We start from the raw sequence: 23,977 nt of genomic DNA, 5'->3' as shown, positions 1-23,977 counted from the left end.
TTTTTAAGTCGGTGGGATTACGGGAGTTTTAAATTGTTTTTTTTTTCCTTTGAAAATCTATTTTTACCAAAGTATAGTTCACATACAGTAAATGGATATACATACAGATGGAGCCACCAGAATCACAACCATGGTGTAGAGTATTTCTTCAGTGTTTCCTTCCTTCTGCCTATGGGAGTCCCTCCTCCCTTCCTGCAGTAGATCCCCACTATCTGCTTCCTGTCACCGTAGATCAAGGAGTCAGGCAGCATGTCCTGGGTCCAGCTTCTTTCATTCAACATAGTGTCTGTGCATTTTCTCCACGTTTATGCATCAGTAGTTGCTTCCTTTTTATTGCTGAGTATTTTTTGTAGGGACCCACCATGGCTTGTTTATCCATTTGCCTGTCGATGGACCTTTTGGGGTCTTGAATTTGGGGCTGTTATAATGAAGACAGCTTTGAGACTTTGTCCACAGGTATTTGTGTGGAAGAAGTCTGTATTTTGAATAACCTTCCCACGCAAGTCTTAGGCATATGAACTACTGATTCTTTCTATTCTTATTCTTCTTGTATCATTTTGGAGAACTGTAAAAGTTGGATTTGGCATGCATTTATGTTTTTGATGTAGTATTCATTCAATGCCATCTATATGGGGTAAATGTGTAGTTGATTAATGTTTACTGAGTATCCTGTGCTCAGAGCTGGGAATATAAAGATGAATTGTACACAGGAGAATTCTGCCCTTTGGGAGGACTCTTAGTGGTTCCTTCATTCAGCCATTAAGTGCTTTGGACTAGGTACTGCCAGATGGTGATGGGAAGACACATTTTCTTAGGTTTTGCTTCCAAGAAACACAAAGTCTTGGTTAGTAAACTCCGGGAGCAGCTCAGCCTTTAAATTCTGTTTGGATAGTACCATCATACTGCCAAGTCAGGTGGCTGTGGGAAGCCACAGTAGGGAGTTGACACATTCCTGAACAGCAGAGAAATGGTCAGATTAAGTGCAAGAGAAAGGATCACTGGCTGAATAGTTGACCAAAGAAGTGCTGGTTCAATGCTGTTATTCTGCATTTGTTCATGATTATTGGTGGTTCACTTCCTGGAGAAGTGGAAGCTTATTAAATATCTGAATATTTTACTTTCCTACTTGCTCATAGCAGCATTTGCCAAATTGCTGTTTTTTCTACCCTGTCAGGCTGCAGATTTATTTTGAGGTTGAAAAAGATTTTTGTTTTTAGGAGCCAGTGATGGCTTCCTACTTGCTTTAGGATAGAGATTTAAAAAAAAAAAAAAAATTATTTGACAGAGAGAGAGGAAAGGGCAGAGAGAGGGAGAGAATCCCAAGCAGGCTCCACGCTCAGCACAGAGCCGGATGCGGGGCTTGATCTCACGAACTCTGTGAGATCATGACCTGACCCGAAACCAAAAGCTGGACACTTAACTCACTGAGTCACCCAGGTGCCCCATAAGTTTGGAATCATGCCATATTTGTCCTTCTGTGACTGGCTTATTTCACTTAACATAGTCTTATGCATGCTATTTTTTTTAAACCTGATTCTTTACATAATATAAGGTGAACATCTTTCCATGTCAGTCATTATTTCTGTGTCCTGTTTTTACTGACCACGTGGTATTTCTTTGTAGGAATATACCATACTTTTGCCATTCAATTTCCTAGTGTTGAATATTAGATTTTTCCTGATTTTTAGTCTTGTTAATAATGTTAATGTGCACAATTTCATACCTAAATCTTTGCATCCTAATTAACAAATATTAAACAGTAAATATATCTATTAATGTTAGAAGTGAACATTAATAGGCCTCTTTTGATACATATAATCAAATTGCCTTTTCATTAGCAAATTTATTTTTCATTAGGAGTGTTAGTTTGTCTATTCACTGTCTTACAAATAAGGGATTAAAAACAACCCACATAGTTTAAAAAAAGTACCTCATTTTAATATACTTTCATTTGAGTTAAAAAAAATTTTTTTTAAATGTTTATTTTTGAGAGAGAGCGTGAGCGTGAGAGGGGCAGAGAGAGAGGGAGACACAGAATCTGAAGCAGGCTCCAGGCTCTGAGCTGTCAGCACAGAGCTCCATGTGGGGCTTGAACCCACGGAATGTGAGATCATGACCTGAGCTGAAGTCAGTCACTTAACTGACCAAGTCACCCAGGCATTCCCCCCCCCCCAGTTTTTTTTAATGTTTATTTATTTTTGGGAAAGAGAGTGTGTATGAAAGGGGGAGGGGCAGGGAGAGGGGGAGACACAGAATCTGAAGCAGGCCTCAGGGATTTCTGTTGTCTCGTCTGTTTGTCAGTTTTTGTGAGCTCCCCTATTTATTCCAACTTTGTGTTAGGGTTCCTATCTAATAGAGCACATTCTTATTATTTTTTCAGATATTTGTGGCTATCCTTATTCTTCCACAGGAATTTTAGCCCCCTTTCTCTTCTTTTGCGGTATTAATTTTTATTGAATTCATATACATTATGTATATCGGAAAATGAATATACGAATAGCACTCTTATTCCAGGGTTGAGTCTTTTTTTCTAGTTATTTAAATCTGCTTTATGATCCCTAGTAATAGTTGACTGTTGTATAAATAAAGGTCATGCACATTTTTTGTGAATCTTAAGTATTTAATGCTATAATTGCCGTTTTTAAAAATGTAATTTATTGTCAAGTTAGCTATGTACAGTGTGCTCTTGGTTTCAGGGGTAGATTCCCGTGATTCATCACTTCCATGCTCATCCCAACAAGTGTCTTCCTCAGTGCCCATCACCCATTTCCTCTCTCCCCAGCTCCCCCACCAACCCTCAGTTCTCTGTATTTAAGAGTCTCTTCTGGTTCGCCTCCCTCTCTGTTTGAAACTATTTTTTCCTCTATAATTGCCATTTTAAACAGGATTTGTTCATCCTGTTGTCTTCAGGGGTCGGTATACTTTTCCATAAACATCTCAGGTTTTCTGGCCCAGATACCCTGTCACGTGTGCTTCTTCCTTGCTGTTGTTTACCACCCATGACAACGTAAAACCCACTCTTACCTGGGGGCCCTGCAAAGCCAGGCAGGGCGGTATTTTGCCAGCTTCGGAACCAGATGCTTGTTGCTGGCATTTGGGGAATGTTTGAGCCAATCAGCGCCAAAGGAGCTCTGCTCACATATTTTGTGCCTAGTTGGCTATCGGTAGATTCTCTGAGTTTCCTACCTCTTGGTTGTGGTTCTCATTTGCTCCTTTCCTTTCAGACACTTCCCTCCTCTTTCTGTCAGTCGAATGATCGCAGTGATGTCCACACCCTGGCTTGTCCCTGACATCCGTGCATCCACGGTGTTACAGATGTGAATGTTGGCTGTTAATCTCCTTTTCCAATTTAGTAAGAGTATTAAGCCAGACTGAGTCTTACATTATATTTAGTACCTTTATTTTTTCACAGCGTTTTTATTCATTGCACAAATAGCGGGCAACCTTCAATACAGATGCCAAATTGAACCGCGCGAGCCAGGGATACAGGCAGTGGACGTGTGGTCTGGCTGGGCAGGCAGACGTGATCTCGCTGTATCAGCCATCCATCCTCACGCTTCCTGGATGCCACGGTGAGGTGGCAAGCAGAGGAAGCACTGATGGGAGCTGCCCCAATGGAAGGGGGCGAGCTAAAGGGTGTCGATTTGGGAGGCACTGCCTGTACGTGAGCTTGAGGGCTCGTGAGGGACCCAGCACCCGAGAACCTGAAAGATGGAAATGACGGCGCAGTGGGGCCACGCTTCCCAGGAGGCTTCACGGTGACCCTGTGGCCTTGCTGAGGAATTGGGCTGTTATTCTCAGGTACATCAGGACACATCAAAGGGCATGCTGGCTGCGCTTGTGTGGACAAGTGGAGTGTTCGAGCTAGAACAGGAAAGGGAGGCCAGAGGCGGTAGGGCTGTTGGTAAGGTGGTGGCGATGCCGCACAGCACCTGGAGGGTACGGCTCTGGGAGCTCCTGCTCTGGGGCAGGTGGGGGCTCCTGGAGAGGGAGCTTGGTGGTCCTTGCCCCGTTGGGGCCCCCCCAGAAATCTCAGGTAGGGCAGACGGCACACGGCAAGTCGGGCGGCTGGGCTTCCAGGCCAACCTGGGCCACGTTCGCTCCAGGAGGGGGGCCGGGGGTCTTGGTTGTATAAACGCTGTTAGGGCAGGAATGCTGATTAAAGTTTGAATCCTGCTCCACTGCTTTTGGCTGTGTGTCCTTTGGCAAGTTACTGAGCTGCTCTGAAGCTTACCTTCCCCTTGGAATTAGTGGAATATCATGCAATACCGTTTCCTACTCAGGAGGACAAGGGGCTGTTGATCTGGTGAGGCAGGTGCTTAGCTGGGAGACTGTGGTTGTTGCTCTCACTGTGTTGTTCCTCGTCCTTTTCATCGTTAATGAGCCCCATCACTCATCCCTCAGCTCCTCCTTTCCCTCATCACCGGGTCAGGGGCAAGATAGTAGTGGCTTTGCTTTAGTCTTCCTTTCTCAAGGAGTAGGAAGAGGGGCGATGGGGGGCTGGGGGCAGGCAGATCTTCCCCAGTGTTGGATTCCCTGGGAGATTTTGCCTTTTAACACAAACTTTAAACCAGACCCTAACCCCCCCCCCCCCTTTTGTCTTTTGCTGTGCTTTGCATCTGGGCCTTGACATTTCCCCACTCAAGTTCAGCCTATGTGGATGAAGCACTTTGCTGTGGGTTCTGGCCTTGAGACTGTCTTCTTCACTCTCAAACACTTGAGTGTGGAATGCTCTGTCACCTGGGGACTTGTGAGGATATCTTTCTGTGCTCATTGTTCAGTCTCCTCTCCTTCTTCCGCTCTCTGTCTTACTTGAAAAGGGTGTCCCCTCTTCCAGGTCTGGGAGCCTTCTGCCCCAAAGCCTCTCACTGCATCACTGTCCTGTACAAGAGGCCCCATCTCCTCTTGTTGCTCACTGGGCTTGTCTTCAGGGTACCCCAAAGGGTGCTGCTCTGCAAGAGACAGCAAAGGGAGGGGGTAGGTCCTGGTAGAACTCACAAGGGCCAGTTAAACATTCAGTAGAGAAATAGGACATGGGGTACTTGATGGAAAGTGGTCTTGCAACGGTGGAACTGTCCCCCTTTGTTCCCAGTCATGGGGGTGGTCACATTTGGGATCTGCCCCATGCATTGTACGATGTTTAGCAGCACTCCTGGCCTCTACCTATTAGATGCTGGTGGCTCTCTCCGGGTTGTGATGGCTCTAGACATTGCCAAATGTCCCCTGGAGGGAAAGTCACTCCGGGTCAACAGACCATGGATAGGATATAACCAAGAATGCAAAATGTGCATGCATATTTAAACCAAAAGAGCCCCTCCATGTCATGATCTCATGGTTTGTGGGTTCAAGCCTGCATCTGGCTCTTTGCTGACAGCTTGGAACCTGGAGCCTGCTTCGAATTCTGTGTCTCCCTCTCTGCCCCTCCCTGGCTTGTGCTCTGTCTCTCAAAAATACACATTAAAAGAAGACTAAAAACAAGCAAAAAAAACAAACGAGCCCCTCAAAAAAGTTTGATATGTGCATTTGATTCTGTTCTCTTGAGGCAACTTGATATTCTGGCAGCCGTTTCCTTTATTTTCCCATCTTGCACTCTACCAAACTATCAAATTTTGTGTGATTCTTTCTCTTATCTGCCTATATTTCAGTTTTTCCCCTGGCTCATCCAAAGTCATTATTAAATGAAAGTCTGTAACAGAATTCCCTGAACAGGAGGTTTTCCTGCTTGTGTTTCTTCTTTCTTTCTTTCTTTCTTTCTTTCTTTCTTTCTTTCTTTCTTTTCTTTCTTTCTTTCTTTCTTTCTTTCTTTCTTCATTGTTTTTTTACTTATTTGAGAGAGAGGGAGAGAGGCAGGGGGTGGTTGGGGGGGGAGAGAGAGAGGGAGAAGGAGAGAGAGAGAGAGAGAGAGAGAGAGAGAGAGAGAGAGAGAGAGAGAGAGAAAAAGAATGCCAAGCAGGCTCCATGCTGGAGCCTGGTGCAGGGCTCCATCCCACGACCCCGGGACCATGACCTGAGCCAAAATCAAGAGTCGGGTGCTCAACTGACCGAGCCACCCAGGTGGTCCTCCTACTTATATTCCTAAACTTTGTAGGTGTGTCTTCACATTTGCAGGACCGTTTGGCTGGGTTATTTCTTCTCAGTTGGAACAGTAATTGGCGCTGAGATCTGACATCGTTCTAATGAGTGTTCTGTCCCTTCTCACCCCTATCTGATTGTGGTATTTTTTTTTTTTAATAAAACATTGGGCATACTTAGGCATGTTTTATTGTACACATGCCAATCCTTGTAGGGATCTTATGTGTCCTCTCATTTCTGGAAGCTGAAATTCCCCAAATGCTTGTTAATTTTTGGGTGGATCTCTTTCATTGTGTAAGTCCTGCTTCTGTTGTTTGACATTGAGTTTTTAATTTTCTTCACTGAAACTTGGCCACAGAGAATTGTTCCAGTGACTTCCTACTCATCTATTACTTAGATTTTTTTCTTAGCCTAGAGCAGTGCACTTTTCCTCCTCAAACAATATCAGTTTGCCTGAGCCTTCCAGGTCCGTCTTGTGCTCCTTCCCCTTCCTCCCTTATCTCTTGCCTTTTTACCTCCTTTCCTCTATTTTGTCTTTCTGATTTCCTGTTTAGGTTTATGTTGTCATTTGATTGATACGGAATGTTCTGGCTCTGTGTTTTGTGTGGCATTCTAGCCCATTTTAAAGGTCATCTTGACATGTTCTCGAACTCTGGTCATTTAATCCTGGGTTCGTTTTATCTCCCCCCCCCCTCCTTTTTTTATGCTTTTGAATGCCTTCCCCTGCCTTTAATTGGGCACCTATAGACAATTCGGAATTTTTGATATCCTGGTAAATTAGCTGTGGTTACCACTAGTGACATGTGACTGTTTAAATTCAAATCAGTTAAAATTAGATGCAAGTAAAAATTCCATTTCTCTATTGTGCTAGCCACATTTCAAGGGCTCAGTACTAATTGCCTTGTGGGTAATGCCTGTTGGATTGGACAAGGCAGATACAGAACATTTAATCACTGTGGCAGGTTCCATTGGATAGTGCTGTGCTGTGAGATCTGTACCATAATGCATGTCAGAGAAATCCCTGTGCTGCCTTTTCATCTTTGTATTTGGGTATTTCTGATGGCCCAGTTCAGTGGTCCCACTCTCCAGGGGCCAGTTCAGAATCTGTGTGACTGACTATAACCAAAATAGTGGGGACTTGAAAAGTGTGATTAAGTAATGTGCTTTTTTGATGTTTGGATGTGACTTACGCTCTGACTTCTCTGCAGGAAATGCAGTGAATGTGTGTCCTGTGCTGTTTGTGTGCTCCTGGTGATTTGGCTGCTTCCTCTCTTTCTAGGTGCTAGAGATGGCACTTGTGGGGCTCATCTCTGCCTGAGAATTGGGTGCTCCTGGCACTGGAAGAGCCAGCTCAGATCCTGGGCTCCTCGCTTGAACAAGCCTTCTCTTCCAGCCGCTCCAGTCCAACGGCCAAACTACTCATTTTCTCTTAATGATGGGTATTGGTAAGAACACTACGTCCAAATCCATGGAGGCTGGAAGTTCAACTGAAGGCAAATACGAAGATGAAGCGAAGCATCCCGCTTTCTTTACTCTTCCGGTAACTATGTTCCCTTCTTTCTCTCCTCTTGAATCACTCTCAAGTAGTTTTTGTATTGAATCAGCATAGGATTAGCTTTAATACCCCTGTTGTCAGTGAAGGTTAAGGCATTTGAAAACCAAATGCTTTTCACGTGAGATGGTCTTTGGGAGCCCTGTTGGCTGACTCAGGTTTTGGCTCTCCTGCTTTCTGCCCAGTCACCTGATGGGATTAGCTCCAGGAAGGAAGCATGCATTGGCGGGAACATCATGAAATCAGCCCAGTGCTTACTGTGTACTGGCGCGTGCTACGAGCTTAATTCTCTCTCCAAAACAGTGTTCTACCGAAATAACCCCAAACCCAACTTTGTGGATTTATATTGCAAAGTAGGAGAACGAATGGATGACTTACTATTTGGAACCTAAAAGTCCATGCTTTGTATTATGGCAGCAGCATCCAAGATGTAGTTTTATCTGGACAAGTGTTATCAGCTAGATAAAGCTGATTACACACATTCATTATATTCAATGCTAATATTTTTCCAGATGCAGGATTATGATTTGATGTGTATGAAGTTACCTAAAGTGTTGGTTCAAAAAAGGAAAAAGCTCTTCAGAGAGAACTTACCTCTGGCTGTTTTTCTCTTAATACTGGAAATGAGGTTAAGGGCAAGAATACCTTATCCTAAGATTCCTTACTGAATGGTCCTGGAATTTGCCTCACTGTGGCATTAACTCAGGGAGAAGGATGCGAACACGTATCTTTAAGCACATTGATTGACCCGACTTGTATTCACATTTTGGTTTTTTACCCTATTAATTAATTCACAGAGCTGTCTCAATGATTTTACACCTCGCATCACTGTTTTCTTTCTTCCTATAAAGTGAGAATTTTAAATGGTATTTTCTGCTGTGTTGAAGGCTTAGGATTGACATAGACAGTCTTTCTAGAGAAGGAGGCAAGTTGGTTTTTCAAGTTTAAATAAGATCATCTTTGAAAAATGAAAAGGAGGGTTTTGTGCCTGGTTATCAGTTTGCCTCTCCTGTTGCCTGAGAGCCCAGCAGACCGCTCACCCTCACCCTCTACTTGAGAGAAAAAAACTGGAGCTTCCTTGGTCACCCACCCACCTTGTCGTTATGGTTGAGTTTTAGGTTGACTTATTTTCATATTCAGATTGTGATACTTTACAGTTTGTTAAACCCACAGCATTTGCTGTCCTTTTTCATACTTATTCCCCTGTTTGTTTCCCTCTCCCTTCCTCTTTGCTCACTTTTCTTTAAAAAAACAACAAAAAAAAAAACCACTGAGGGTCTGTGAACGGTCACTGCCTTCATCTTTGTACATCTGAAAATAACTGTATTTTGCTCTCAACTCTTGGATGAACTTCTGTTAATTACACACTAGAGCTTTCCAGTCGGTCTGTGTTTCTCTTTAACCGCATTCTCATGGTTTGGATATCTTTTTCTAGTGACGATTCTGGATGGATTCCCCAGTGTTATTTTCCAGTTTACTAGTTCCTTGTGTATGGTCATGTGTTTATGTTGAATTTTTGTTGCATTAATTATAGTTCTTGTTTCTGAGATTTCTGTTTGGTTCACTCCTGCCTATTTTTGGTTCTTAATTTCTCGTATGTGTGTTTGTGTTGTTTAAAAATGTTTTTTTATTTAAACCACCGAGGACCCTAATGTACTTATTTTAAAGTAATTCTCCAATTGTTCTATTTATCAAGAGGTGTGAAATCCTCTTCTGAGTGTTTCTTTTGAGATTTTCTCCCCTCTCCCCTCCACTTCCCACTTCTGTTGCTGTGGTTTTGCATTCTGTCTTTCTGGATCCAGTCGAGGACCATGTCGTATGGCAGAGGTCTTACTCTCTCCCTCAGTGGTGCCGACCATGGCATGACCTGCTGGGTCCTGGCTTTGAGCAATGGACCTGGTTCTTTTCCCCCTTGTGTGGGGGCTCCCCAGCTCCTGTCTACCAGCTGGAGCCGAGGGCTGCCTGACTGAGGTCTGTTGGGCTCAGAGCCCTGCCTGGCCCAGTGTCAGCCTATTCGTTGCTTTTTATGTTTCTTGTTACAGAAAGGTTTGTCTGTTTTGGGGTTTTTCCCTCTACTGTTCTTTAAATTATTTTTTTAAATATTTATTTTATTTTTGAGAGAGAGAGCAAGAGTGTGCAAATGTGGGGGGGCGGGGCGCAGAGAGAGAGGGAGACACAGAATCAGAAGCAGGCTCCAGGCTCTGAGCTGTCAGCACAGAGTGCAGTGCAGGGCTCACAAACCTGCAAGATCATGACCTGGGCTGAAGTCAGCACTTAACCGACTGAGCCACCCAGGCACCCCCTCTACCGTTCTCTACTTGCTCCTGCAAGTACATGGGAGCTGAGAACGTGGACATACGTGTAGTTGGATATAAACATAATGTACACCTAAGGTCGGTTTAACATTATAGCAGTTTCAGTAGGGAACTTCTGGAATTTTTACCCCTGTGTCGGGCTATCAAGGTAAGTATCAAAAAGGGGGATGAAAAAGAAGAGAAATAGAGTTGGCATCATGGGCGTGAGCTTCCAGGAGGAGGGGCTGTGAAGGGTCAGCACACGCACCACCAGGATGACTTAGAAGCAGGGAGGTCAGGAAGTGTGTTCACACGAGCGCCTGCAGAGCATATGAGAAAGCAGAGGGCCAAGCAGCAGGAAAACAGATGAAAACTAAAGTCTAACAAGGCGTGTTTGTTAAAGAAATAGTTCACGTGTAGGAAAGTTGCATTGCCCGTATTTAATCACTAGTGAAATTGCTGCCTAAGAAACCTTAAGATAGAAGACCATTCTGCATGATTTGCTTGTTAACAGGACAGGTGTAAGGGGCTAGGTCACAGCTGCTCTCTTTCCACTGTCCAGCTGGTAGGATTATTTGGGTCGCTGCCTCTCTGCTTTCGGGATGTACATCTGTATCTCCCTGTTCCTCGTCCCGCCCAGAAGGTCTCGACGCTAATTTCATTGAATCTGACAACCTGAGAGCTAAAGGTGGCTGTAGAACTCTCCTGATATTTCTATGGGAAGGTGAGGTACACGGGTTTGCCCCAAGCCTACAGTTGGATCACACAGGCTCTTGGGTCCAGGTAGTTCACAGCTAGTGACGAAGACAGGAGCTGCACATAAGCAGTACTAATGACAGGTATGGTGGATTGATCTGCTGACTCTAACAGGTGTTCTTGGGGATGTTCTTAAAGAGTTGGGATGGGCGGGGGCGCCTGGGTGGCGCAGTCGGTTAAGCGTCTGACTTCAGCCGGGTCACGATCTCGCGGTCTGTGAGTTCGAGCCTCGCGTCAGGCTCTGGGCTGATGGCTCAGAGCCTGGAGCCTGTTTCCGATTCTGTGTCTCCCTCTCTCTCTGCCCCTCCCCCGTTCATGCTCTGTCTCTCTCTGTCCCAAAAATAAATAAACGTTGAAAAAAAAATTTTTAAAAAAAGAGTTGGGATGGGCGGGGATTGAACTGCTGTAGCTGATGCTCTGGCGGGAGCGAAGGTGAAAAATGAGGCTCGGTCTCTTGTTGCCTCCAGCTCCTTGTCACTGTGAGCATCTGGCTGTCTTGGTGATTCTGGTTGTGTATTGTTTTCTCTTATATGATATGGCCTCTCTGTGCACCAATAAATGATACTTGTCCTTTTCGCCAGATCTGTACTGCCTAGCACAGTAGCTGCTAGCTACATGTGGCTATTTAAACTCATTAAAATGAAAATCTGAAATTCAGTTCCTCAGTTGCACTGATCAAGTGCTTGACAGCCTCCCGAGGCTACTGGTTAGCCCATCTCTTTTTGCTTGCTGGTCAAGGCCTTGCCAGACTAAAATGCAGGCTCTTATTTTCATGTTTGCTTTGGAGTCAGAAGCTGGGGCTCAGGCTGTCGGCTGTTACTGTGTGAGAGACCAGTGCCCGGAGGCTGGGGCAGCAGGAACCAAAGCTGGCTGCTCCTCGAACCACATTGGGGAGGTCTGCTGGAGCAGACTGCTGGAGGTGGGGGTGGGGTGCTGAGGATCTTCTCACTGGAGATTCTCTTGGGCCTCCTATGCTGAATAAAAGCTTCCTCAAATGGGGCAAGAGGTGACTTTTGAGAAACTCATATGGAAAGGGGATCAGAGTTTCTTTAAACAAAGTAAAATAATGGCCCATGACAATAACTTAAAGAGAAAAAGAATAAATCCATACATAGAAGAACAATGAATAGGTCACAGGAAGAACCAGAGACTTGCAAAGCCCTGGCATTCAGAGAAGTTAGATCGTGTGATCAGAATTGATATTAAATAGGAGAAACATAACAAAAGATCTCCTTATCCCATGGGACTTGTTAGGCAAATTTGTATGCTTTTAAAGGCAACTAGGAAATGTGTCATATGGGCAAATGCCATGTGGCAAGAAATTAGAACCAGAAAAACCGCAAAAAGGCTCGAACGCTAAGGACACCAGCCAGGTAAAGGTCATGTGTTTGCTCTGCAGTTCTCCTGTGTCGGTGGCTCTTGTGTCATCTGAACCCGGAGGGGTGTCCAGGGGAAACCAAGTTAATAGCCTGAACTTGGTGTTGGCAGAGGCCCACCGGTAGTACAGCCTGTTGTTTCAACATGTTGATGTCCCAGTGCCCATTTCACAGCTGGCAGAAGTGTTTAGGGTTCCTTAAGGTTTTGTGTCTTCTACTTTTTCTAATAGCCTCTGTGAGAATATTGGGGTCTCCTCTCGTGGGTGCCAAGAGTAGATCATTTAGTCTGGAGTTGTTAGGGGTATGGACTGAATAGTAGCTTCATTAGGTTCAACTTTATGGAAGGGTGGGAGAAACACTCATGGTTCATACAAATCCATAATTTGTTTCCACTTCCCTAGTGTGTTTTTCTCAGAGTCATATAATGGTAGGAACCCATAGGGCCCCCAGTGGGTGGGCACCACATAGAGCGTGTAAAAAGCCACTACACCCCACTAGGAGAGAGATGGCAAGTCGGCCCTTAGGGGCCTCTGCCCAGCCATGTTATGGTCGGGGGTGGGGAGGCTGTCACAGATTCCCAGGGGAGAGGACCTCAGAGTCCTGAGAAATGTCTAGGTGAAGCAGGTCAAGAGGAGGGAGACCCAGGGCTGTTCAGCTGGGGAACAACATGGCCATGCCTTGTCCTGGCACAAGCTTAGTACCGTCAGAATACAGAGAATGGAGGTGGGGAGCCGGGGAGCCGATGAACAGTTGTAGCAAAGTAACTTGAGCTTTGGGGTAAAGAATTCCTGCCTCGGGTGCCGGGAAAGGAAAGTGTCTGGAGATAGGAAGCCCAATGCGGTGTTATGGCAGTCCAGGTAAGAGCGGATCGTGGCCTGGTCTGGGAAGGCAGGCAGGAAAGGGACTGCTTCCTGCAGCAGATGTTTGCTAGGTGCCCACCTGGTTCCTGCTCTCTTGGCATTGACTTCCAGTTGTGGGAGGAGATGGACAATAAACAAAGAAGTAGAAGCATCAAATGGCAGCCAGTGACAAATTCTGGAAGGAAATAAATGAAGGAAGAGGGATAGTGGGGAATGCAATGTGAAGTCATATAGGGATCACCTAGGACCTGTAGGCCGTTAACTAACTCATCCCTTAAAATGTGCTGAGTGCTTCCCCCAGGTTTAAGGCTCTGGGGAACAGTAGTGAATTAAACAGACAAGTCCCTGACCTCTCAGAGCTCCATGCTGGTGACAAGTCAGGAGTGCATGCTAGAAGTCAGTCAGGTGGAGATGTTAGATATTGACAAATATGAATGCAGAAATAAAATGGGGAAGGAGAGAAACCGCTAGGAGTGAGGTGTTGCATGTTCAGCTGGCCAGGAAAGGCTGTGTCGAGAAGATGACATGTAAATAAAGACCTGCAGGAGTTAAGGGAAGCCCACCATGGCAGTGTGTGGGCAGCAGGTGCAAAGGCACTGAGGGGGAGGTGCCTGGTACGTCTGAGGGATCCTGAGGAGGTGGTGTGGCTGGACAGAGGGCAAGAGGGGGTCAACAGCGATTATGTGGGCCACGTGACCCTGCTAAGAATTTTGGCTTTTCCTGAGTTCAGTGAAAAACTGTTGGAGGGCTTTGAGCAGAGTGGCATGCCCTGCCTAGTTTTAAAAGGCGCTCTCTGGCTGCCAAGAGGGGAGCAGACCAGTCAGGAGTGGACTCCCCCAGGGCGGTGAGCTGACGGTGGCTCCAGCCAGGGTGCTAGCTGTGTGGAGGTGGTGAGAAGTGGTCAGGCCCTGGAGCAGAGCTGACTGGATGAGGATAGAAGCAAGAGAGGGCAGGCGAGGACAGCTTCAGGTATTTCCCTGAGCATCTGGAAGAATTGGCCAAGTACTGAGGTGGATGGAAGACAGGTGAGTGGTGGTGGTGGTGGGGGGGGGGGTAGGGGCAGCCCAGGAATGTGGTGTTGGCCACGGGGACACTGGGTAGGAAGAGGGCTCAAGATTGTGGTGCTTAGGGAAGCAGCATGGGTGTTTGTAGCGGGAGAGGGTATTTAGAGCCAGGGAATTGCATGGTATCACCTGGGAGGTGATGTCGCTAGGGATATAAGGGGGTCTGAGGGCCCAAGAGGGTGTGGAGGTGGAGGAGGGCCAGCAAAGGGGACACGTAAGGAGTGGTTGCTAAGGCGGGAGGGGAACCAAGAAAGCAGTGTGGTGGGCAACCAGCCATGAAGGCATTGTGAGCCTCGTGGGTGGAGAATATGGGTGGGCTGTAGGATTAGCCAGGGCAGGGCCTTTGCCAGGTGAGGGCCAGAGAGGACAGTGGGTTGAGAGTTTGTGGGAGAGCGGTGGCAGGGATATTCCACCAGTCCCAGTGGGGTAGCAAGGCCATGAGAAGGCCTGCTGGGGTGGAGAAGCTGGGGCCTGGGGTCCTTGGGGGCACCTAGAAGGAAAGACAGGTAGGTGGGGAAACAGGTGGCTCTGAGAGGAGCGAAGAGGTAGACGTGACAGTGACGAGATTTGGTGTCGGGTTGGATGTGGGTAGCAAGGTCAGGCTGGAGGCGCTGGGGTTGGGCACCTGGGGGCGTGGAGGCACCTGTCTGTGAAATAAGCACACTGGGCACCGGGTGCTTTGTTTGTTCCTAAGTTGGTGTAGGGAAGTAAGGAATTAATAAAACATAGAAAATAAGAGCCTACTCTTCTGTGATGCTCTGTGTCCATTTCCAGTCAGGGAATTCTGATCCCTTTGCATCCGAGCTGTCTTTTCCCTCTTCTTGTCTTCTGTCAGCCAGGCAGCAGGCCTACTGCGTTATTGCAGAGTGACCGGCTAAAATGCGCTCTGAACACTGTTTGCATTGGCATCTTGTAGCACAGAAGACAGTTCCCTCAGCCACCAGGTGGGAAGAGGAATGTAGGAAGGTCACACGCAGGCTCTCTGACATTCAGGTTTGCTGGGGCCATGCTGGTTCAGGTCTGTTGTTCCCGTTCACACAACAGATCCAGCTCCCCTGATCTCCCACACGGGGCCTGGTTTGGATGGGAAATTACATGGTCACCTTGGTAACAACCAAACATAAGTATATGAAATTGCTGAGAACATTTCAGCTCTTTCAGAGAAACTTTCTGAAAAGTCTGCTATATGATTAGACCCTGCCCTGATTGTAAAAGTAATATGCATTCGCATTAGGAAATGTGGCAAATACAGCAAAGCATTTAAAAATGAAAGAATATTTTTGAATTGGAAGGTTATGGAATTGATCAGAAAAATCTTTGGGTCCCCCTGCCTCCCACCTTTATAGTTACTACAAATGAATTTTTCTCTTCCTGTAAATTTACGCTTCTGCCAGATTTGGCCACTTCCGTAATCCAGCAAACCAGAGAAAAGGAGGGCTTTCCTTGTTTGCTGCTGATCTGGGGCATTTTATCAGCACCAGTAAAGACATTGTCCTTGTCTTTTAAGTTACAGGCAAAGGAGGGAAAGTTTATACTTCAAAGTTGAAGTAGAAGAAGGCGATGGATCGTGAGAAAGTCTGTGAAGGAAAAAAGGAGGTCATTACACGGAAGTCAGAGAAAGAGCCCTGGTCTAGCCAGAGGTACTGGGTGGGGAGGGCAGCAGCCCAGAGCTGTACCATGTAAGAGTGCAGCCGGGGAGACAGGTGCCCGTTTCCCTCTTTCTTGTCCCTTCACCCTCCTTCCTCTCCTTCCCATTCTTTCCCTTCCCTTCTCTTGCTTTTTCTTCTTAAAGGGAAGGCAGAGATAGGGAAGGGTGGGTAGAGAAACCATGTAATAATGACTCTGATTCCTCCAGGCTGCTGGCTCTCTGATGGCAGATTTGAACAGGCTCATCCTCAGCAGTGAAAAGAAGGCACCAGATTTTTTTGGTGCAGATAGTTCTATTTAAAAAACTGAGTATGGAAACTTCCAAAATGTCCTTGTTCTTGTGACTTAAATGCCAGGTGCCGTGGGGGTCTCTTCTGATGCATTCCTAAATAGAGGGCTTGGAGTTGTTAGCTCTTAAAACCGTTAAGTCTCAGCTGGATGGTAATAATAGTTGTCTTGGGAAATGTTCTCTTTCAGAAGAATAATTAGATTTGGGATCGAGAGTGTGATTCTGACACCAGTCAGAGGATGAAGAGAGTATGTTTGCTGTGGTTCCCAGAGAGTTGGTTTAATTCCTCTCCCTCCTGTAAGATAAGAGCTTGAGTCTACTGCGTAGTGGCCAACGTAAGGGAAGGGATGCTCCTGACAGGTCAAAAATGAACAGCCAAGATTGGCAGCATAACTTGCTGTTTAAAGTCTATCAGTTGGAAAAATTTTTTAGGAAGTGGGATATGCTGATACATGCTTTGAAATAAAAACACTGAAAAGATGGGATGCAAGTGGTTTTGACGCATAGTGTGAGAGATTCTTTCCCTTCTGTCTTTAATGTTTGTTTATTTTTGGGAGAGAGAAAGAGTGTGTGGGGGAGGGGCAGAGAGAGAGGGAGACAGAATCCGAAGCAGGCTCCAGGCTCTGAGCTGTCAGCACAGAACCTGACGCGGGGCTCGAACCCACAAACCGTGAGATCATGACCTGAGCCACAGTCGGATGCTCAACCGACTGAGCCACCCAAGAGCCCCTCCCTTCTTTCTTTCTAGAGTTCATGTTCTTAAAAATTAATTTTAAAGGTTTTTAAGTAGTCTGTTTGGCCAGCATGGGGCTTGAATTCACAACCCTGAGATGAAAAGTCGTGTGTTCCATCGACTGAGCCAGCCAGGTGCCCCATTAAAATGAATTTTTATGCTTTGGTTTTGAGATTTCAGATAGTATTTGATACTTCAGCTTTTAATTCAAATAGACCTTTGGTAGTTTTAAATGAGAGATGTTAGTAATAAAAAAAAGTTCACTTAGTAGTTGGGACATAGACAGTTTGGTATAAATGATCACAAAATAACAGAATTGGTGCAGTCACTTCCTAGAGTAGGTTTACAAAGTTGAGAAGCGTTTTGGCTGACTGTCTCTTAATTTTGTGTGAGGCCAGATCCACTGAATCCGGGCTGTAACACGTATCTTGTCCATTCTACTCTTACTCGATGCTTGCTTTGTGCTCTGAGTTTTAACAGATGTGACTGGAGGGCAACAAAGGTAGTTGCCTAAGCTTCCCCTTCCCCACCCACTTAAGCCCCCTCACCATTCGCGCCATGGCTGCGGCCTAATGGGGTACTCTTGGGGTCCTCATGTGAACCTCCAATTGGTCTCCTAGCCTCCCAGCCTTGTTCTTTGCAAGCCCTGATTGTCATTCCCGCCCATGTCTTTTGCATTCCTAGACTATTTGAGGTTTCTTTCTCTTGTACGTGTTTATACCTCCTAAACCTGCTACCTCTAAATTCTCCATTCACCCCTAAACTGTGTTTACCTAAGCTAGGTAGGCAGGCTCCCAGGCTTAAACAATTACAGGTTAGGTATTTCAGATTGATTTCTTTACCGTAATCTAAGTCCATAATTCTTTTGGCAGAAAAAGCTAATTTCCTGTTAGGATTTGATACTGTACTTGAGGTGGAAGATAGGCATTTAAAAAAGATACGGATGTTCGAAAGCATCACGTTTCGCCCCAGGCTTCATGGCACAAACGTGGTGCTGGAATAAAATGGAAGTAACAAGAAAACTCATGTGTTCTTTTACTATATATTTTTTATAGTTTACATCTGTTTCTTTTATTGTTTCGTTATTTGTATAACTTCTTCATTTACAAAAGAAGTATGTTCATTGTGGGAAATTTAGAAACTATGGAATGATAGAATGAGGGGAAAACCAAATCATTTAGAATCCCATCAGCCAGAAAAACAATATGCTTTTTTGGCGTGTTTCTTTCTAGACATTTGAAACAAATATTTGGGGGATCTTTTATTAAGTTCATTCGCCCTCTCTCTACCTACCCCCCCCCCCCGCCCCCCCCCCACTGCTGTAGAAAGCCCTTTAACTTCATATTATATCCCGGCATATTGATGCCATTGGAAACATCATTTGTACTTGTGACATAATAGCAAATTGTGGTTCTAATTTATCCACTGTCCTTGGGACCTTGGGTTGTTTCTCAGCCTTTGCCAGAGCAGACGTTAGCCTGCTGTATGTTAACCTTACTGCAGCAGTTCATACTCCCAGCAGTTGTGCGAGATGCCCCCTCCCCTGTGCCAATAATAGGTCTTAGATTTAAACATCCGGGGTGCCTGGGTGGCTCAGTCGGTTAAGCAGCCGACTTCGGCTCAGGTCATGATCTCGCGGTCTGTGAGTTCAAGCCCCGCGTCGGGCTCTGTGCTGACCGCTCAGAGCTTGGAGCCTATTTCAAATTCTGTGTCTCCCTCTCTCTGACCCTCCCCTGTTCATGCTCTGTCTCTCTCTGTCTCGAAAATAAATAAACATTAAAAAAAATAAATAAAATAAACATCAGCAAGTCAAGGGCGCCTGGCGGTTCATTTGGTTGAGCGTCTGACTCTTGATTTTAGCTCAGGTCATAGTCCCAGGGTCATGACATCGAGCCCTATATGGGGCTCCGAGCTGAACGGGAGCCTGCTTGGGATTCTCTCTCCCTCTGCCCCTCTCCCCTACTCACTTTCTGTCCTTCTAAAATAAAATTTAAAAATTAAAATAAGGGGTGCCTGGGTGGCTCAGTCGGTTGAGCGTCCAACTTTGGCTCAGGTCATGATCTTGTGGGTTGTGAGTTCAAGCCCTGCATGGGGCTCTGTGCTGATAGCTCAGAGCGTGGAGCCTGCTTTGGATTCTGTGTCCCCTCTCTCTCTGCCCCTCCCCCACTCATCCTCTCTCTCTCTCTCTCTCTCTCTCTCTCTCTCTCTCTCTCTCTTTCTCTCTCTCTCTGTCTCAGAAATAAACATTAAAAAAAATTTTTTTAATTAAAAAAAATCAGCAAGAGACTGATATCTTATTGCTTTAGTTTTGAATTTTAATGAGGTGGAGCACTTCTTCCTCTCTTCCTCGGCTGTTCATATTCTTTCCTTTGTTAATGTCTGTCTTCTCCACCCCAGCCTCTTTACCTCTTTTGCGCTGTAGCAATGATTGGAAATGCCACAGACCTATTAGAAGTTACAATTGTAGCAGTGCCTGGGCGGCTCAGTTGGTTAAGCTTCCAACTCTTGATTTCAGCTCAGGTCATGATCTCATAGTTTGTGAGTTCAAGTCCCATGTCCAGCTCTGTGCTGCAGTGCAGAGCCTGCTTGGGATTTTCTCTCTCTGCCCCTCCCCTGCTTGTGTTCTCTTTCTCTTTCTCTCTCTCTCAAAATAAACTTTTAAGTTCTGATTTTTTTTTTTTTGTAGTGTTTGAGAGAGGGAGAGGAAGGGAAAGAGAGAGGGAAAAAGCACGAGCAGGGAAGGGGCAGAGAGGGAGACACAGAATCTGAAGCAGGCTCCGAGCTGTCAGCACAGAGCCCAACGTGGGGCTCGAATCCACGAGCTGTGAGATCATGACCTGAACTGAAGTCAGACATTTAACCAACTGAGCCACCCAGGCACCCTGTAAATCTCCCCTTGAAGGGAGGATGTTCACTTGAAGGGAAGTGCCCAACCCAGTGTTGGCATGAATCTGCCCAGCAAACGACAGCTGTCTCTATCACCATTGTCATGGGATGTGTGGGAGGGGGAGCACAGAGGGCTTTCTTTGGGGGCTGGTGACAGGCACACCAACCCATCCAGTGCTTCGGGATAGGGACTGGAATTGGGGAGAGGCGAGGCCCAAGTTGTGCTAGGGGACAGGTGGGACATATCTGGAACTCCAAGAGTACTTTGGCCGTTACAGCTGCAGGTGCTCTCTGGAGAAGGCTGAAGAAGTTAAGAGGCTGCCCTAAGAAGACCTAGGCTGGGCAGTGCAAGTGAAGGAGGCTGCAGTAAGTTGCTCTAGATGGTTTAACTTGCATGTGGCTGTCAGGAGTGTCCTTGGGGCTGCCATATTTGAGGAAGCAATGAAAACAAGGTTAGGAGCTTTCCTGCCTCTGACAACTTTAGGGTTACTAGTGTTGTGTTAGTTCTGTCAACTATATCTTTTGGAGTATCATAATCTAAGATCGACAAACTCTGGAGATTCGCATATATTGTATTATACTAACCTTGATTTATTTTTAATGGTAATTAATTTTGAAATTTCAAATAATACTGAAAGTAGGTGGAAGATTTATTTATTTATTTATTTATTTATTTATTTAATGTTCATTTAAAAGGGGTTTGGGTTAAAGGCTGAGAAGCACTAATCTTGACATCGCCATTCTTTTTTTCTTTTTTCTTTTAAGTTTATTTATTTATTTTGAGAGAGAGAGAGAGTGTGTATGAGCTATATGCAGGGACAGAGAGAGAGGGAGGGGGGAGAGAATCCCAAGCAGGCAGGGCTTGAACTCGGGAACTGTGAGATCATGACCTGAGCCAAAATCAAGAGTCAGGACACCTAACTGACTGAGCCACCCAGGTGCCCCTTGACACCTTGATACCTCTATTCTTTAAACACATTTTAATTGTAGAGTAGATATGGAAACTAGTGGAAATAATCATGTGTGTGTGTGTGTGTGTGTGTATGTATAGGAGGATAAGAATAGTGCTACCTTAATAGAAAACAGGTAATTCGGGGTACTTCATTATTACTCGAAAGTGAGTAAGTATAAAATGGCTCACTTAGCTACTGAACACATGATAGTGGTGGGTGATTTACACCAGACTTCAAATAGGTGATAAACTGATTTCTGAACCTCTGCTCAGAAGCACTGGGTTTCCCAGGTTCCTGGTACGCTTTAGCTTACCGGTGTCCACAGCTGCTGATTCGCTGTAACTTGTCTGCGAGTAACATAGGCTCATTTGCTGTCAGTTGAAACTGACGTTGCTGTGATACTGTCCCTCAGCATGATACTCCTCAACTATGGCTCCTGTCTCTCCTGCTTCCTGTAGGTTTGGCCATCTGGGGATTACTGTTTACAAACAAGTACTTTAGCACTATTGTCTTTGTTTACTAGTGATAAAACACTTGACCAAGAGAGACATGTTTATTGAGCAGTAGACACACACTCCTACCCACAGACAACCTGAGCCCTGCATGTCACGACAAGCCATCAGCTGGACAAATTTAGGCAGAGAAAACCTGCTTAAATCACAGCTGGTGGGGTGATTATACAATATTGGTTCAGAAAAAATTTAAAGCCATCAAGTCTGGTTTCAAATAGTTTCAGGGAGAGAAAGGACATCTTGTTCCCAAAAATAATCTGATTTTTTAAAATAAAAACTAGATCAGTTTACTGATATGAAAGATCCAAGATCCCCGTTATCTGCCATGCTATTAATAACACAAAAGAAAACCTGTCTCACTGCATTTGAGAAGCTTTCCAAGTCATGTTTTATTTCCCAGTTGAAATAATATTAGAGATTCAAAAATGTGAACCTTTAATAGTATAAGCAACATTTTTTTTATCCTTTTCTCTTAACAAAAAGTCTGTGCCTTTCCTGAAGAATTGCTTTGAACATTTGATTTTTTAAATTTCACATTAAAAAATGTATAGATCATCAGAATAGCTAGTTTAATAAACCAAAGGAAACATTAGTAAAACCAGCGTTTTATTTTTTCAGCAATGTTGGGTCATTTCCCGTACGTGCGCACAGTGGGGGCAGCAGATCAGATGGGCGCCCTGGTGGACCTACCCCGCCTTCTGTCACCTCAGCCTCTCTCTCGTGCTGAATCCCCTTCTCCTTTCAGTAGAAACTTGGTTCATCTCCCACTTGCTCCAGAACCTACTGCCTTCCACGCTTGTTCCCTTTGCCCCAGGGCATTGGTGGAGTGCTGGAGCAGAGTGAGGAGGTCACGTGTGGAGGACAGCAGTGCAGCTGTGGAACAGGAGGCTGATGGGGATGGAAGGTGGGCTCCGAGGTCCCCAGGGGGGGCTTGACCTGTGGATATGTGTTAGAAGTCATGGTTAGGTTATTTAGGTCAGTAATACTTATAGTTAAATAAATGCCCCACACTGGCCTGGGAAAACAAGCCTCCTGTGTGCCTTCTATGAAACACATACCTTTTGGATTGGCTTACACGCACTGCTCTTGTACCGATTTGTTTCTCTGCCCTTCCCTGCTCCAGTCTCTTTGGCCCAGCACCCACATCCAGCCAGCCGCCAAGTGAGTGAACTGGATGGTGGCCTGGACACTTGCCCCCTCTGTCCCCAACATTCAGTCCAGGACTAGGGCATCGCTCATTGTACTGCAGTGGTGTCTCCGAAGGCGCCCACGCCGAGAAGCTGTGAGGCTGTGCTTCCCTCAGGCCAGTCCCCGGGGGCATCAGGCCACATCCTTGCTCCGTCTCAAACCGCACTACCTTTCCCAGAGCACTACTGACACCTCGGCCACAGCTGCTGTCTCTGGTGCCTGGCACTAGCCTCATAAAGGGTCCGTCTGCTCCTGTTCCTGTCACCATGCCCTGTACCGCACGCCACCCTTCCTCTCTCCCACTGCGTCAGAGTGGCCATCGTAGGACACATCCGATTGTGGCACTGCTATTCTCGGCACTGCTTCATGGCTCCCTGCTGGACCCCGTGTTGAGTCAGAATTCCTTACAGCCTGCCACCCACTCTAGGTGGCCTCCTGGGGGCTGGCAGGACCGCATCCTCATTACCTGGCGCAGCAAGTGCTCGCACGGTTCCTGGAATGAGTACGCGAGCCTTTTCCTGGGCTGGGAAGCATTTGCATTTCATTGTACTTCTCTCACTGAGAGTATGTGTAAGGAATAAGTCAGAAATGGGTGGGAATTGATCACTCCTGCCAAAATCTCTTTGGTGCCAGTATACGGATTGGAAAAGAAAAACATTGAGGTGAAACTCACACAAATGGTTAACAGTATTAACCGTTTTACAGTGAACAACTCCGTGACATTTAATACATTCCTGGTGTTGTGCAACCATCACCTCTGCCTAGTTCCAAAACCTTTCATCACCCTAAAGGAAGCCCTGTCCCCATAGAGCAGTTGTTCCCCACAGTGGCTAGCGATGAGTGCAGATGTGGGTGAGTTACAGCCGGGGTAGGACTTTCAGTCAGATCTGGGTTTCTCTGATGACTCAGTAACTGAGCGTTGTTGTTGTAAGAGAGTTCATCCTGAGTGTGTGTACCTCTTGGCGTCTCCGTGGGCTGAGCACTGCTGTGATGGGACTTGGAGCGTGGCTCTGATAGTTAAGAGTTTCCTGTTGTGGACTTGAACTTGGCTAGGAACGTCTGTGTTGCCCGCAGCTGGTTTTACGGCCCAACAAATGCCACAAACCCAGTTAGCTTGCGTAAAAAGCTATTGCATTACTTGAAGAGGTAGTTTTAGAGGTAAATCTTTATTTGAAGAGCCATAAGAAAACTCTGCCCTGTCAAAATTATGTAGGAGGTAATTGAGATCTCTGGCATACTTTTTGAAAGTAGCCTCATACTTGGGTATTAATCTGTATGAGAAGTTTAATTTTTCACTGGCCCGATTTCTTCACTTGTAAAAATTAAGTGGATTGAAATACCTTTGGACCTCCTCAGTCTAAGGTATGCTGCTTAGATCTTTAGTCTTTATAATTTCTCCCCTGTTGTAAAAAGAAGTTGTCCTCATTCTAGGAAATTCTCAAAATATATAAAGGGTAAAAGGTCAAAACAGCCCTACTGATTAAAGACAACCATGGTTAATATTTTGGTGAACATCTTTTTTTTTTTTTTTTTTTTAACTTTTTAAATGTTTTATTTCTTTTGAGAGAGCAGGAGTGCAAGCATGAGCAGTGGAGGGCAGAGAGCGAGAGAGGGAGAGAATCCCAAGCTTGCTCCGTGCTGCCAGCGCAGAGCCCAACTCAGGGCTCAAACTCACAAACTGTAAGATCGTGACCTGAGCCGAAATCAAGAGTCAGAAGCCCAACCGACTAAGCCACCCAGGCACCCCAGGTGCCAGTATACAGCAGCATACAGGCATACAAATAAAACAGCAGTA

The 23,977-nt window shown here is 45.7% G+C and overlaps 1 protein-coding gene across 7 annotated transcripts in view; it reads left to right on the top strand.

The window, feature by feature from the left end:
- SLC23A2 (solute carrier family 23 member 2) overlaps nucleotides 1–23,977 on the top strand; it is a 135,419-nt gene that overhangs the window by 50,419 nt on the left and 61,023 nt on the right. For 6 of the 7 annotated variants that reach the window (XM_043602831.1, XM_043602826.1, XM_043602828.1 and 3 more), the window contains one exon: nucleotides 7,352–7,612. In XM_043602831.1, the coding sequence (XP_043458766.1) occupies nucleotides 7,505–7,612 (108 nt within the window). In that variant the 5' untranslated portion in view covers nucleotides 7,352–7,504. Of the gene's footprint in view, nucleotides 1–7,351; nucleotides 7,613–13,670; nucleotides 13,936–23,977 lie in introns of those variants that run through there. The other variant, XM_043602832.1, reaches the window with a different exon arrangement.

This window comes from Prionailurus bengalensis, chromosome A3 (genome assembly GCF_016509475.1).
Source record: "Prionailurus bengalensis isolate Pbe53 chromosome A3, Fcat_Pben_1.1_paternal_pri, whole genome shotgun sequence".
Taxonomy (NCBI): domain Eukaryota; kingdom Metazoa; phylum Chordata; class Mammalia; order Carnivora; family Felidae; genus Prionailurus; species Prionailurus bengalensis.
The sequence above is the reverse complement of the archived record's forward strand: the minus strand, read 5'-3'. Positions and strand labels throughout refer to the sequence as shown.